This window comes from Microcebus murinus, chromosome 8, assembly GCF_040939455.1.
Source record: "Microcebus murinus isolate Inina chromosome 8, M.murinus_Inina_mat1.0, whole genome shotgun sequence".
NCBI classification, from domain to species: Eukaryota; Metazoa; Chordata; class Mammalia; order Primates; family Cheirogaleidae; genus Microcebus; species Microcebus murinus.
In genome coordinates this window covers 100,733,994-100,751,108 of record NC_134111.1, presented here as the reverse complement: position 1 = coordinate 100,751,108, position 17,115 = coordinate 100,733,994, and the positions used below count along the sequence as shown (strand labels likewise).

Below are 17,115 nucleotides of genomic sequence, written 5' to 3'. Positions count from 1 at the left end.
CAGTACACAGAAAAGGGCCCCATTACCAAATCATTTAGGGAACACTGAGCAACACAGAATTAAACAGATTGCTTTACGGCAATACTCCTTAGAGCTTTTATTTGCTCACATGTAGTGTGACTCTAAGAAATAATAGCTCTAAGCTCATCTCAGCATGGACCCTTTTGTTTTTCACAGAGCACCTCTTGGGGCCAAGAAGTAGGAAATGTGTGGTAAAGGGTGGACCTTAGGGGCTATTAGAGAGTGTATTCTTTCAAATGGAGTCTATGAAAATCTCAATAGAAAAAAATGATCTAAACACATGAACAGTGATTCCCAAAGAAGAATTACAAATGGCCAAAAAACCTGAAAAATGTTTAACTTCCCTGGTTATAAATACTTAAGAAAAGACTATGGCCGGGCGCGGTGGCTCACGCCTGTAATCCTAGCACTCTGGGAGGCCGAGGCGGGCAGACTGCTCGAGGTCAGGAGTTCGAAACCAGCCCGAGCAAGAGCGAGACCCCATCTCTACTATAAATAGAAAGAAATTAATTGGCCAGCTAATATATATAGAAAAAGAATTAGCCGGGCATGGTGGCACATGCCTATAGTCCCAGCTACTCGGGAGGCTGAGGCAGTAGGATTGCTTGAGCCCAGGAGTTTGAGGTTGCTGTGAGCTAGGCTGACACCATGGCACTCACTCTAGCCTGGGCAACAAAGTGAGACTCTGTCTCAAAAAAAAAAAAAAAGAAAAAGAAAAGAAAAGACTAATTACAAGGATTTTCATTCAAACACTCTCATGTAACACTAAGATACTGGGAATAACCCTCATGGTCCAATGATAGAGAATAGGCTAAATTATTATAATTTACCTATAAAATGAAATTTCATATAGCCAGCAAATAAGATGATATAGATTTATAGATGTATATTTGACATGGTAAGATGACACAATTCATTACTATCAAAAGGAAGGTTATAAAATACTAAGTTCAAATGATACACACCTCTTTAAAAAGCATATATAGTTATATGTATAGGGTTCTGCTCCTCCCTATTTAGAAACACTAGTCACTAAAATAGTAGGAGAGGTTCATTAAGGGAAAGAATAAAGAGAAGGCAGAGGTGTTGGTCAAAGATAAGCATACATTTAAAAAGTACATTTGACTGGTCAGTAAGCATGCGAAAAGCATGTGAAATGCCAATCCTGCTATTAACCCCCTGTGGACCTCGGGAGTACCTGTGAATGATAGAAGGGAGCAGAATAACCTGAAGGCCCTCATCAAGCACTAATCTTATGGTCAGAGTTCTAAGAGATATACACCTGTTTCCTTCGGGCAAGCTCTTCTTCCTCCCGCCTTTTCCTTTCTTCCTCCTGCTGTCTCCGAAGAATTTCCTCCTGTTGTCTTCGGAGTTCTTCTTGCCTCTTTCGCTCCTCCTCTTCCCTCTTTGCCCTCATTTCTGCTTCTCTTCTCTCCTGCTCTATCTATGATTATACGAGAATATTCTTAGAAACTTGAAACCAAGCACAGGAACACTGCAAAAGCACTGACCAATATCATTAGGAGATGCTAAAATATGCAGAAACTACCATTCACTCGGTTACTCATATTGCAACTAAGTGATGAAACCCTGTAAGAACTCAAAACTCTGAGATGTCACAGTTATCAGTAGAGTTTTATGCTCTTCTCAGCTACACTTTTCTCCCACTTTTCCCTGCCTTCCCATACCACACTACCATTGTACCACATCTCCTAGATGTGGAACAGAAAAGGCCAATAGGAGGAGAGAACATCAGAACTCTCTGGGGATGGTATTTCTTTACTCATCCCTACAAAGAATTTTCTGATTGAACATGTAACAGTGTGGCCACAAGGTTTCAACAGCAATGAAGTAAAGTTGTCAGTGTGAAAAATTATACAAACATTTTACAACTTGGAGATCAATCATATAGCAATTATCATCATTTATAGTTCCCAAACATTAGTCAAATCCAGGAGTTAGTCTCTAGTTCCACTGCCACAACTACAGATCAGCCCTTCACTTTTCTCACCAATATTCCTGAGTCTCTTATCCAGTTTCCCACCATCCAGTTTTGCCCATGTTTCTCAGCTCACCATCTAATCACACACACACAAAACTCACTCTTAGGCTTACATTCAACAGCACTCTTTACTGTGAAAATAAATTCTAACTCTTCAACACAGTGTGTGCAAGGATCCTCATGACTGGCCTGTCTTGTCTTTTTTAGTCTCCTCTCTCGTCTTTTATTCCTCAGATGTACCAATGGCTCCAAGCTAGACCAAATTACTTAGCTGATACCTGAATCCAGCATGTTCTCATGCACTTCTGAGCCTTTACTGGTGCTATTTCCTTCAAGTGCAACTTAATTTTCACTTCCTTGTATTTCATCAGCACAAAACCCTTCAACTGGGCTAAACAGCATTATCCTTTAAGCAAAAATGAACTCAGATATTACTATCCATCAAAAGTGCCTTCCAATTCCTGATCCTCACCTCTCCAATTGGGTAGGTGGCCTGTATACTCTTGATCACCCTGTAATTCTAAATGTTATTTGGCTATGTCTCCCTGCCCTCCCCCCCACAAGACTATAAACCCCTTGAAAGACTCTATCTTACTTTATCTGTGTGTTCCCAGCACAAAGCACTGGAGAACTAGAAGATACTCAAGAATTGCATGAACTATGGTCTCTCATTCAGTTATGGAGACAGACCCTAACCATGAACCTTTTCACATCCTAAGCACTCCAAGGAGACTGTCACTACCTCAGACAATAAGGATCATTAAGCATAAAATAGTAACAAGACTCTCTTGGGAGGCATGAGAACCCAGAAATCATTATAATGACACTAGGTATTAACATAGACATCCTCTTCTGGCAAGCACTGAAGCCAAAATTCAAGGTTCCTTAGCTCCTCTAAAAAATGTGAAGGGAAAACAGGACCTAATGTTAACATTGAGCTTTTCAGCTATGTGTCTGGGGATATTTAGAAATATAAATACCACTACAAAGATTCAATGTGGGAACTCGAACCACAGATTAGTAGTCTAATGAACAACATAGTGGATATCTTCTCACAGTCTTGGTATTTATAACAAATATTCATACCATGAATAACACAACCAAAATATACATATGGCCCTGATCATTAATGTGCCAAATAACCAATTAATCACTCATTAATTTTAATTCTGCTTTAAGGTCTTTGGGGGGAGAAGAAGGCACAGTAACGATAGAATATGAAAGTACTTATATCAGCCAAATGCCAATAAGCTAAAAGGAAAAAAAATACAGCTACTAGACAGAGAGCTGAATGAACAGAAATGCTTGTGTCTTATAGCCAGAGGCATGCACTGCCATTGAAGAATGAATTTCAGACCTTGGCAGCTTTGGCCTTCTCTAGCTGCTGAAGCTGTTCTAGGGCAGGGCCTGGTGTCGTGGTGTCCAAAGGAAGATCCCAAACACTACCACCTTCCCAAACTGCAAAACAACAAGGGAAAAAATGGGGGAGGTCAGAGTTTACACACATGGTGACATATCCATTAGCATAATGAAAAAAATCTACTTCTCTGTGCCTGAATGAGAGCCATCACACACATCTGTTTTGCTTCTAAGTAGGCTAAATTGCCAAAGGGCTCTAGTTTCTATGAACATCCTTCAATACATATAGAAAAAAGGCAAGTATGAAGCATCTATTGGGGAACTAACTTCACATTCACAAAGCCCTATAAGGCATCTGTTCGTACGCCCATCTTAAAAGGATGAACAAACTAAGGGTCAGAAGTAGTTTGTAACATTCTCATGGGTACATGGCAAGCATGTGGCCACACTAGGATTTAAATTCCAGTGTATTAGATCCCAAAACCCACAGATTTCCAGCACACCAACTATAGAGAACTAGGTGGTTGCACAATATTGTGAATGTATTAAATGCCACTGAATTGCTCACTTTAAAATGGTTAATTTTGTATTATGCAAATTTCCTCTCAATAAAGAGAGAGAGATCTTGCTTTTATCTCTTGGTTCTAAAAACAATAAAAATAAATGGCGAGAGACAGCACACATGCAAGTGATATAGCTGGAGCTGTGAAGGCCTCTGGAAAGGCCGGGCAGGTATCACAAGTCACACTTGATCCTTCTGACCTGAAAGGCAGCACAAGATCACATGTAGAAGTAAACAAATAAATAATGGTTTCTGAGTCCATTTTCCTGTTGCCAGTGTGGTTTGCTGACATCATTTTTCAGCATTCTATTTTCTACATTCCCATCTATAGAACATTGTCTATATAAAACCAATGAGCTATTTGTAAAGGACCTTGACTGCATACGAACCCAGAGAGAAATTATTTAATATAGTACTTAAAGTTTCCCCCAAATTGGAGAATACAGGTAGAGTATTCATTATCCCAAATGCTTAGGACCAAAGTGTTTCAGATTTTAGATTTTTTCCAATTTTGAAATATTTGCTTATATATACATAATGAGGTATCTTAGGGATGGGACCCAAGTTTAAACACAAAATTCACTTATGCTTCAAATACACCTTATGGACATAGCCTGAATGTAATTTTACACAATACTTGTAATAATTTTGTGCATGAAAAAAATGTTTGTATTAAGTATGTGTGGAATTTTCCACTGTGAAATCATGTCAGTACTCAAAAAGTTTGGGATTTTGGAGCATTTCGGATTTCAGTCTTTCAAATTAGGGATGCTCAACCTGTATTTTTAACATCCTAACTATAAATGGCTACCAAGAAAAATAAGGCACACAGCATGGAAAGTTGATGAGAGAGAATAATCAATCCTTCTCCTGCCATAAGCCCCAGGGTCAATGTTAACAAGAGAACCATGGCCTAGATGGCTCAACAGCTCCAAGAGAACTCCACCAATGCCTATGGTTCATGAGAGTTTCAACATCAACTATATTGTCTTGTAAGAACTATCCATGGTTCAAACTATCTGCCTCTGCAAGTATCAGATCTTAAGAAACGAGCGCTCTACCACTATCAAGACTTTAAAAAAAAAATCCCAATTTTAAAATTTCTAATTTGATACAAAAAGATCAGAATGAGAGAAAAGTGATCACTTTATAGCAGACTTTTTCTCTTCCCAAACTTTCTGGGTACCAACAGTGTTAATGTGTATAGCAATCCTTAATCCAAAAGGATAGATCACCATTACTTATGTTTTTACTTATACTTTTTTCCCCCTTTGGTTGAAAAGATCAAAAACAATTTAAAAGACCTTTCTACACTGGTTATATAACAGCAACATAAAAAAGATGCTGACTCAAATTGAAGAAATGTATATACTAAATAATTTCTAAAAAATCCTTAATATTGTATTTTCAACAATACCTTCGATCTTTTGCTAGGATCTGTTTTTTTAAAATGGAACTTTTTATAATATCCAATACAAAATGGACCAAAAAACCTAATGCATTTTTAAAAAACTGAGTTATAAAATTATTATGAGACTCTAAATACTTGGAGTGTTACCACAGGTCAATGTAAGTTTTTACCTGTAGGCTGTGAGGCTGTTGGCTGAAGCTCCCAGATAGAGCCAGTATCTGGCACCGACACGGACCTAGTTACTGAGGGAATGATGTTATGTTCAGACATTCTGTAAAAGGGAGACAAAAAAAATTAACTTGTCCTTGTCATTTGCCAAATTAAGACAAAAAGGTATTTCTAGAATATCTATAGTGTTTTTCAAGTTATTTAGCCAGAAAACTCTTTCCCTGTTATACTAAAACCTAACACTACCAAAGCAGCTGAGAGAGGAACAAAGATAGATGCACAATGATCACATTTTTGGAATGCTCCATGGTATTAGCAGTTACTGATTTCTACATGATGAATGTATCTACTGTCTTATAAAACCCAGATCACCTCAGTAAAAGTCACAGAGGCAGCATACTATAATTAAAAAGCCGGCTGGGGCAGGGCACGGTGGCTCACACCCATAATCCTAGCACTTTGGGAGGCTGAGGCAGGAGGATCACTTGAGCCCAGGAGTTTGAGACCAGCCTAGACAATAGTAAGATGCTATCTCTACAAAAAAATGTAAAAATCAGCCAGGTGTGATGTTTACCACTATAGTCTCAGGTACACAGAAGGCTAAGGCAGGATGATCAATTGAGCCCATGAGTTAGAGGTGGCAGTGAGCTATGATGCTGCCACTACACTCAAGCGGTAGAGTGAGACCCTGTCTCAAGGAATTAAAAAAAAAAAAAGCTTGCTAGGTGCAGTGGCTCAAACCTGTAATCCCAGCATTTTGGGAGACTGAGGCAGGAGGATAACTTGAGATCAGGCTCAAGGCAGGAGAATCGCTTGAGCCAAGGAATTTGTGAGCTATGACTGCACCACTGTGCCTCCAGCCTAGGCAACATAGCAAGACACCTTCTCTACAAAAAAAATATTAAAAAAACAAAAATTAGCCAGTGTGGTGGGGCATGCCTGTAGTTGCAGCTACTGAGGAGGGTGAGACAGGAGGATTGCTTGAGCTGAGGAATTTGAAGCTGCAGTACACTATGATCATGACCCCGTACCATAGCCTAGGCAACAGAGTGAAACTCTGTCTGTAAAAAATAAATAACATTTAAAAGTAATAAATAAAGCCTTTGCAGTATAAGGAAAAAAAAATCTGTATTTTAGTTTTGTCTCTGAAGTCTATTGTGTGTTACATTAATCAAGTCCTTTAGCATCTCAGAGTCGCAGTTTGCCTACCTATGAAATGGAGATCCTATCACCTAACCTGTCTACCTCACAGGATGAGTTAAGGCTCAAAACAAATGTGAATGGTTTCGTTAAGTTGCATAATAAGGTTTTTTTGTTTTTCTTTTTGTTTATTTTTAAAGAGATAGGTTCTTGCTCTGTTGCCCAGACTGGAGGCACAGTGGTGCAATCATAGCTCACAAATTCCTTGGCTCAAGTGATCCACCTGCCTTGAGCCTCCCAAGTAGCCAGGACTATAGACACATACTGTCATGTCTGGCTAATTTTTTTTTAATTTTTGGTAGTGACAGGGTCTCACTGTGTTGCCCAGGCTGATCTTGATCTCCTACCCACCTAAAGTGCTGGAATCACAGGCATGAGCCACTGCACCTGGCCAACAGTACCTGATACCTTTTCAGTACATAAGATGAATATTACCCTGAATGATAATCTGAAATTAATGGCTTTTGGATTCCAGAAAATTATAACCCTCTGTACTGTTATTAATATCTTTATTGAGATATCATAAAGTAAAATTAAAATCTCAGACTATAATTTTTTTTGTTTGTTTCTATAAGACTACATACACTTCTTCTAAAATCTTCTCATTTTTTGGTTATTAATCAAAATTTATCCTCTATGAATAAAAAAACCAAATAGGGGCTTACCTCCAGATAAATTATTATTTTTTAAAAAACTATATTGTTTTTATATACAACACATACGAATGTGTCTGTGGGTATTCTATACCAGAATTCACACATTATGCCCGAACTTCCTTTCTTCTCTTTTTTCCACAACACACACACACATACACACAATGACACATAATGGAATGACCACCAACCTCATTTTCAGAGTCTGGAACTGCTGGAGGAGAAGTGCCAATTGTTGCTGCTGCTGGGAAGACAGGGCTGCTTTCTGTTGTTGAGCCAAAACCTGTGCATACTGTTGTCTTCAAAAAGTAAAACAAAACAAAAAACAAAACAACTGTAACACATCTATCCACATTTAGTTTACTTGACTGAGACATTGAAAGACAAAGTTCAATCTACCACCACCCATAATCCACCCCCAAAATTAGAAATAGCTATGAAACATATTTTACAATTCTTCATAAGAGACAAAGAGAAAATTCTACAATTGATTCTAGAAATAACTGAACTCACAGATGACATGTTTCTGAGTGAATAACATGCAAAAAAAATCACAAAATATCAAAAAAACTGTCAAGTTTCCTCAAAATGATAATAACCTTTTTCAGAAAACACATAAAAAATAAAACAAATTAAACTAACATGAAGTCTCCTCTGCAAAAAGATATTAATAAATCACTTCTATAACACTTCTCAAATTTACATACTTCAACTTAGAAAAATTCAAGTAATTTTTCTTCACTAGATCAGGGGTAGGCAAACCTTTTCTGAAAAGGGCCAGAGAATAAATATTTCCATCTTTGCAGGCCATATAGTCTGTGTCGCAACCACTCAATTCTGCCATTCATTGTAAAGCAAAAGCATCTATATACGACATACAAACAAATGGGCATGTCTGTTCCAGTAACACTTTGCTTATAAAATCAAATTTGGCCCAAAGGCTAAACTTGCTACCTTCTGCCCCTGAGGACAGCAAATCTTACTACTTCTACAAAAGAGACACACAATCCAAGTGATTCTGCCATCATTCTACACCACTCCTAGCAGTATAAACTTGAACTTCTTCCCAACTTCTCATCTATGATTACACAGGAGGCGCTTTTTAAAATGCTTGTTAGTAAAGAGCTTGCAAAATTATAGTTATGTATCTTCTTCTGCAAACTTCTGGTATTTAAAATGATAAGACTAAAATTAGAATGCGTAGTGAGAACATGCCACTAGCTGGGCAATTGAAGTGTCACATAACCCTTCAGCTCTCTCTTCTGTGAAAGGTGACACTTGGGAGCAGATTCTATCTGAAGCCCCTTCTGGTGCTGCAATACATCCTACTGCGTTACTCTTACTGTATTAAGAACTGCTGGTACTGGAGGTGCTGCATCTGGTATAAGGCCGTGAGTTCCTGCTGCCTGGTCAGTCGTTCCTGGTCCAACTCTCCCTGGGAGTGAAGAGGAAGGGGTTAAAAATACCATTAAATAAATTGCAAAGAACCTAAAAAGCCCCATAGTACAGATATCTGAAAGCAAAATGAATCCAGGACTTTTACCTCCCACTCCATCCTTTCACCCAAGCCCTTAACTAAAAACTCAGGCATGTTTAAAAACTAAACAATGTTTGGGAGGCCAAGGCGGGAGGATTGCTCGAGGTCAGGCGTTCGAAACCAGCCTGAGTGAGACCCCGTCTCTACCAAAAATAGAAAGAAATTAATTGACCAACTAAAAATATATATACAAAAAATTAGCTGGGCATGGTGGTGCACACCTGTAGTCCCAGCTACTTGGGAGGCTGAGGCAGTAGGATCACTGAGCCCAAGGCGATTGAGGTTGCTGTGAACAAGGCTGATGCATGGCACTCACTCTAGCCTGGGCAAGAAAGTGAGACTGTCTCAAAAAAAAAAAAAAAAAAAAAAAAAACAAAACTAAACAATGCCATCTAGTGGAATAAGGTACTGCCAACATTATAAAAGATTCCCTAAGGTGAGAAAGGGTCCTGATTTTAGCTGCCATTCTCCATGCCTGCCTTTAAAGCTGAATGCTGAACTATATACCAGAGTTGTTACTGTAACTGAAAAACTGCATAATTCTCTCAGTCTTAAAAGTGATTTATAAATTTTTTTTTTTTTTTTTTTTTTGAGGCAGAGTCTCGCTTTGTTGCCTAGGCTAGAGTGAGTGCCATGGCGTCAGCCTAGCTCACAGCAACCTCAAACTCCTGGGCTCAAGCGATCCTTCTGTCTCAGCCTCCCAAGTAGCTGGGACTACAGGCATGAGCCACCATGCCCGGCTAATTTTTTTTTTTATATATATTAGTTGGCCAATTAATTTCTTTCTATTTATAGTAGAGACGGGGTCTCGCTCTTGCTCAGGCTGGTTTCGAACTCCCGACCTCGAGCAATCCACCCGCCTCAGCCTCCCAGAGAGCTAGGATTACAGGCGTGAGCCACCGCGCCCGGCTTGATTTATAAATTTATATATCATATAAGAAATTAGAGAAAGCAGACAATATAGAAAGAAGTTATCTAAAGGTTACAGGAAATGTTATGGTAGAAATTTTATGACATATAAGGAATACACCAAGCCAGTGTATATCTTAAAAATATTAAGAACATGAAAAGAATTTTGAAAACTATAACTCTGTACCCCAAAATTAATTCTACTGCTCTTAATACATCATGAATTAGAAAAAAATAAGCTGCAGTAAAACCCTAATATTTTAGGCTGGAATTTAAATTTTTTCTTTTTTTTTTTGAGACAGAGTCCCACCTTGTTGCCCAGGCTAGAGTGAGTGTCGTGGGGTCAGCCTAGCTCACAGCAACCTCAAACTCCTGGGCTCAAGCAATCCTTCTGCCTCAGCCTCCTGAGTAGCTGGGACTACAGGCATGCACCACCATGCCCAGCTAATTTTTTTATATATATATTAGTTGGCCAATTAATTTCTTTCTATTTATAGTAGAGACAGGGTCTCGCTCTTGCTCAGGCTGGTTTCGAACGCCTGACCTCGGGCAATCTGCACGCCTCCCAGAGTGCTAGGATTACAGGAATAAGCCACTGCACCCGGCCTGGAATTTAAATTTTGAAAGGTTAAAATTAGGAAAAAAGGAAAAAATGTCAAGTATAAGATAACAGAAGTAGAAGCATAAAGATGACACAAACTAAACTCAGACAAATCGTAAGTAGTTTATAGCTTTATTATACACTGTAGTCTGAAATAAACATTTGATGTACAATTTCTTAGGGTGGGAATCATCTGAAATTCAGGGATATTTTTCTCATTAAATATTAGACAGAAGTTATTCTAGATTAATATAAAATTTGTATATGAAAACCTAGATTTCAAGGTTTATACTCATCAAGGTAAGCTCTCTTCTTATCAGTTCTATTCAGGGCAAAGACAACATCTGACAGGAAGCAGGGTTTTCCACAGGTTTTCCCCTTAAGCAGGTATAATTGAGGCTCAGCCCCTGGAAATTGGGGAATGGACTACAACAAGCTTATAAAAATCCACTTGATGAGCTTTTAGCTCCCGACATATGCAAGATGAAAACTCATCTCAAAAAAAAAAAAAACTCAATTCAATTTCAGAGAGGAGAAATAAGGTTCAAATTTGGTATGTAAGTTAAATTTATATATTATAACAAACAGCATAATTTTTCTTGGGATTTAAAACTAGCATAATGTCAGAAATAATTCTTCTCACTGAGGAATCTACCATTCTAGACACCGCTCTCCAAACTAAAGGTCTCAACCCATCAGTGGATTGTGAAATCAATTACTGGGTCAAGATGAACATTTAAAAGAAACAAAAGTGAAAAGAAAACCACTGTCCTCACCTATAAACTGCCTTGACTACAGAGGCTCTATCTTACTTGTCTTCATCACATTAAGAACATACCACAAGGCCTGGCACTGGCTTTCCATATATAGTCCATATTTTGACTTATTGATGAATAAGTCAATGGTAAATATTACTATAGAAACAGTGTTCACGCTAAAAGTTTTTGACTACAGTCACTTTTACCTATAGTCGGCCACCAGACACTCCAACCTGGAGCAGGAAAAGCAAGGTACAGATCCAAGACCTCCAAAGGGAACTCTACTGGGAGACGCACAGGAGCAGCAGCTAGAGGAAGAAGGATGTCCCTGCCAAAGGTGTTCAGTGCCAGTGCCTTAGGAAAATCACTAGGATTATGGCTCCATTTTTTAATTAAAATATCGGTGTAATTTTTTATAAATATTTATAAATCAAAATATTCTGATGCACTGGTGACAGTTGTTTTAAGGTAAACCTCAAATTTAGAAACTTTATGGGTCAGAAAGCAACAGGCAAATGAAGCAGAAGGGAAGAGAACGTGCATTCAAACTAGAGACAACAAGGAACTCAAAGAGGTCAACTGTGTTGAAGCACACAGCACATAAAGGTAAAAGCTCTGCGATGAGCTAAGTAAGACAGGCAAGGAGCCAGACATTGTAGGACCTGCTAGGTGGCTACGGTAGGATAAGATGTTGGTCTTCTACAACTGCTAGAAAGCTACTGAAGGATTCTGTATCTCTGGGGTGTGCGTGAAGAGGACACAGTTTTTGAGTTTTGAAAAGGTCATTATAGCTAGGTATTCAGTCTTCCATTCAGACTTCCTATTACCATGTCAATTATTTTCAAAAAATTATAATTCTTTCCTTATTAGATGCAACATTTGGGTTGTATGTTCAAAGAGAAGTGCTAATGTGACTAATATGCATTCTGAGTGAGGTGTAAGGTACTTACCATATGAGGAGGGGGAGCTGGACCCGGAGAGAAGGGAACCCTTCCCCACATTTTCATGATATCTCCAAGAGGTTGGAAGCTTTCATCACATGCCCTCTTCACCAATAAAGACATAGTAAAATACCCGGCCTGAAACCATTCCGCCATCTCCTGATTATTGAAAGGACCTAAATAGCACCAATTAAACAGAAGGGCAATAAGAATTTTTTCTGGCTCAAAGAGGAAAAAAATATTTCCTGTATCTGATCCTTATCTAGATGACGAATGTCAAAATTTGTTACATTACCTTAATTTAACTCACCTCCAAGGGGGTAAACAGGCTTCTAACTTAAAAACAATTTTGAAATATACCCTGTGTATATATATATACACCAAATTCTCAGTGGTGCTTTATTATAAGGAATATAACTGTCTTTATCTCACTCGATCTCTATAATAATTCATTTGTCAGAAAAGCATGATAGAACTAAAAAGAGTTAAGTATTTGCTAGACTTAGTATCATTTAGGCATAAAAAATGTACACAGATAAACACATTCTCCAATTTTCATTTTCTGCCACTGATTAGTGAAGGTGGGGAAAAATATAAACAATAATCAGTTAAAATAAGAAAAATTATAATTTATTTGCCCAGGTAAGACTAAATCTAGCCTTGGTAGGGAGAAAAAAACTAACACTATCTAAATGTTTTACAGTAAGAAATAAGTGAATATTTTATTTATAAAATTAAAGAACAAATACACTCTTATCAATAAACCATTAATTCATTCAATAAATATTTACTGAACACTGATATATGATCTAGGCAGTAGGAACAGGCGATAAACAAAACAAAATCAGGAGCTTTCAATTCAGGAAGATAGAGTAGATGTACTTTTCCCTACTTCTCCTACTAAGTAACAACTAAAAACCCTGAACAACTCCAGGAGGCTGAGGAAGGGGGATCACTTGAGCCCAGGAGTTTGAGGTTGTAGTGAGCTATGATGATGTCACTGCACTCTAGCCTGGGTGACAGGCAAGACTCTGCCTTAAAACAAAAAAAGCTGAACATTACATATAAAACAAACAAAAGAACATGTTGAAAGGTAGAGAGAAGATTAGGGGCCTAAGGGCTTGAGAAGGACATGATGGTGATTTTCCTGAGTTTTCTTTTTACCTCTCATTATATCTCAGATTTGAAGACGAAAAAGCTATCTATCAGAAACATGACCCAATTATGTGGACTACATAGTGGACTACAAGAAAGTTACTCCAAATATAATAACAAAGTAGACAGAGTGAAAATAAAAGGATAGAAAAAGCTATATCATGCAAACATTAATGAAAAGTAAGCTATGTTAGTATTTGATAAAGTAGATTTCAGAGCAAAAAAAATTATGAGACAGGAAGAGATATGTAATAGTAAAGGCTAAATTCACCAAGATGACACAGCAATTATAAATGCATATATATCAAAAGACAAAGCTATAAAATATATGAAGCAGGATCTGATAGAACTGAAAAAAGAAACAGAGAAACCCCAAGTTGAATAATTCAACACCTCTCTCTTAACAATAGAACAATTAGACAGAAAATTGGAGAGTATAGAAGAACTGAACAACACCATTAACCAACAGAAATGATATGTATAGAACACTCCAACAACAGCAAAATACACATTCTTTTGAAGTATCCAGAGAATATACAGCAATAATTGACCATAGTCTGGGCCATAAAACAAACATCAGAACATTTTAGGCAGGGCATGTTGGCTGGTACCTATAATCCTAGCACTCTGGGAGGCTGAGGTAGGAGGACTGCTTGAGCACAAGAGTTCAAGACCATCTGAACAAGAGGGAGACGCCCTAATAAAAATAGAAAAAATTAGCCAGGCATCATGGCGCATGCCTATAGTACAGTCCCAGCTGCTCAGCAGGCTGAGGAAGGAGGATTGCTTGAGGCCAGGAGTTTGAGGTTGCTGTGAGCTATGACGAGGCCACTTCATTCTAGCCAGGGCAACAGAGCAAGATTCTGTCTCAAAAAAAAAAAAAAAATGTTTTTACAAACTGAAATAATATATACTATGTTCACTGATCACAACAGACTCAAGCTAAAAATCAATAAAATAAAATGAAAATTTCTAAACACTTGGAAACTAAAATAAACACTTCAAAATAATCATGGATAAAAGAGGAAATCTCAAGGGAAATTAAATTACAGAGAAATAAATGAAAATACACATACCAAATTTTGTGGGACACAGTTAAAGAAATGCTCAGAGAGAAATTTACAGTGATTAAATGCTTACAACATTAGAAAAGAGGAAAAGTCCCAGAACAATAATCTAAGGTATAAGAACCTAGAAAAAGAATAATATAAATCCTAAACAAGCAGAAGGAAAGAAGTAATAAAGAGCAAAAAAAAAAAGAAAATCAATGAAATTGAAAACAAAAACAGAGAAAAAAAATCAAGGAATTAAAGAAATGTGTCTTTGAAAAGTTCAGCAAAACTGACAAATCTCCAGTAAGACTGACAAAGAAAAAAAGAGAAATATACAAATTACCAATAGCCAAAAAGAAAGGGGTATCTCTTCAGAGCCTGCAGACATGAAAAAGGATAAGGGAATACTACAAACAACACTATACACATAAATTTGATATCTTAGACAAAATGGACCAGTTCGTCAAAAAACACATACTATAACTCATTGACATTAAATAGATAATTTTAATAGCTCTGTAACTATTAAGGAAATTGAATTGTAGTTTTAAAATTCCCAAAAAAGAAGGCTCCAGTAGAATTCACCAATGAATTCTACCAAACATTTAAAGAAGCATTAACACCAATTCTAAATAATCTCTTTCAGAAAAGAGGGGGAAAGGTATATTTCCCAGTTCATTTTATGAAGCTAATATTACCTTGATATGAAAACTAGACAATGGCCGGGCCTGCTGGCTCACGCCTGTAATCCTAGCACTCTGGGAGGCCGAGGCGGGCGGATTGCTCGAGGTCAGAAGTTCAAAACCAGCCTGAGCAAGAGCGAGACCCTGTCTCTACTATAAATAGAAAGAAATTAATTGGCCAACTAATATATATAGAAAAAATTAGCCGAGCATGGTGGCGCATGCCTGTAGTCCCAGCTACTAGGGAGGCTGAGGCAGTAGGATTGCTTGAGCCCAGGAGTTTGAGGTTGCCGTAAGCTAGGCTGACGCCACGGCACTCACTCTAGCCTGGGCAACAAAGCAAGACTCTTTGTCTCAAAAAAAAAAAAAAAGAAAGAAAAAGAAAAAGAAAACTAAACAATGAAAGTACCGAAAAACTCTAAAACAATATCCCTCATGAATACAGACATAAAAAAACTTTACTAAAATATTAGCAAAGAAGATTCAACATTATCTACAAATATTATACACCATGATCAAGTGGTTCAATATCCAAACATCAGCCGGGTACGGTGGCTCACGCCTGTAATCCTAGCACTCTGGGAGGCCGAGGCGGGCGGATTGCTCAAGGTCAGGAGTTCAAAACCAGCCTGAGCGAGACCCCATCTCTACCATAAAAATAGAAAGAAATTAATTGGCCAACTAATATATATAATATAAAAAAAAAATCAGCCGGGCATGGTGGCTCGTGCCTGTAGTCCCAGCTACTCGGGAGGCTGAGGCAGGAGGATCGCTTGAGGCCAGGAGTCTGAGGTTGCTGTGAGCTAGGCTGACGCCACGGCACTCACTCTAGCCTAGGCAAGAAAGCGAGACTCTGTCTCAAAAAAAAAAAAAATCCAAACATCAATTAGCCTATAAATATTATACACCATGATCAAGTAGTTCAATATCCAAACATCAATTGGCCAGGCACGGTGGCTCATGCCTGTAATCCTAGCACTCTGGGAAGCCGAGGTGGGCGAATTGCTCCAGGTCAGGAGTTCAAGACCAGCCTGAGCAAGAGCGAGAACCCATCTCTACTAAAAATAGAAATGAATTAATTGATCAACTAAAAATATATAGAAAAAATTAGCCAAGCATGGTGGTGCATGCCTGTAGTCCCAGCTACCGGGGAGGCTGAGGTAGGAGGATTGTTTGAGCCCAGAGGTTGAGGTTGCTGTGAGCTAGGCTGATACCACGGCACTCTAGACCAGGCAATAGAGTGAGACTCTATTGCTAAACTAAACTCTATTGCTAAACTAAATGTGCATCTGTGCAGAATGTATAAAGGGAAATAAATAAATAGGGGAAGGGGAAGGGAGAAAGAAAAACTAAACTGGAACCACCATACAACTCATCAATTATACTACTGGGCATCATTTTGCCCAGAGGAATGAAGACTTTTATGTTCACATAAAAACCTATCCATGAGGCCGGGCGCTGTGGCTCACGCCTGTAATCCTAGCTCTTGGGAGGCCGAGGCGGGCGGATTGCTCAAGGTCAGGAGTTCAAAACCAGCCTGAGCAAGAGCGAGACCCCGTCTCTACTATAAATAGAAAGAAATTAATTGGCCAACTGATATATATATAAAAAATTAGCCGGGCATGGTGGCGCATGCCTGTAGTCCCAGCTACCCGGGAGGCTGAGGCAGAAGGATCACTCGAGCCCAGGAGTTTGAGGTTGCTGTGAGCTAGGCTGACGCCACGGCACTCACTCTAGCCCGGGCAACAAAGTGAGACTCTGTCTCAAAAAAAAAAAAAAAAAACAAAAACCCTATCCATGAGTGTTTATAGTAGCTTTATTCATTATAGCCCCAAACTGGAACAAATCACAAATCCTTCAAAGGGTGAATGGTTAAAACAAACTTTGATACATTTATATCATGTAATACTAACTATTCAGTAATAAAAAGAAACAAACTATTGATATATTTAACAACCTGGATGAATCTCCAGAGAATTATGCTGAGTGAAAAGAGCCAACTCCCAAAGGTATGATTCCATTTATGTAACATTCTTGAAATGACAAAATACAGAGATAGAGAACAGATTAGCTGTTGCCAGGGGGTATGGGTAGAAGGGAAAT

General features: G+C 38.3%; 1 protein-coding gene across 8 annotated transcripts in view; it reads right to left on the bottom strand.

The window, feature by feature from the left end:
• The window catches only part of GIGYF2 (GRB10 interacting GYF protein 2), a 136,421-nt gene that overhangs the window by 28,542 nt on the left and 90,764 nt on the right, over positions 1–17,115 (bottom strand). For all 8 annotated transcript variants that reach the window (XM_020288124.2, XM_076006046.1, XM_020288127.2 and 5 more), the window contains 6 exons: positions 12,132–12,298; positions 8,720–8,811; positions 7,568–7,675; positions 5,526–5,626; positions 3,381–3,481; positions 1,304–1,465 (listed from right to left, as the gene is read on the bottom strand). In XM_020288124.2, the coding sequence (XP_020143713.2) occupies positions 1,304–1,465; positions 3,381–3,481; positions 5,526–5,626; positions 7,568–7,675; positions 8,720–8,811; positions 12,132–12,298 (731 nt within the window). The remainder of the gene's footprint in view (positions 1–1,303; positions 1,466–3,380; positions 3,482–5,525; positions 5,627–7,567; positions 7,676–8,719; positions 8,812–12,131; positions 12,299–17,115) is intronic.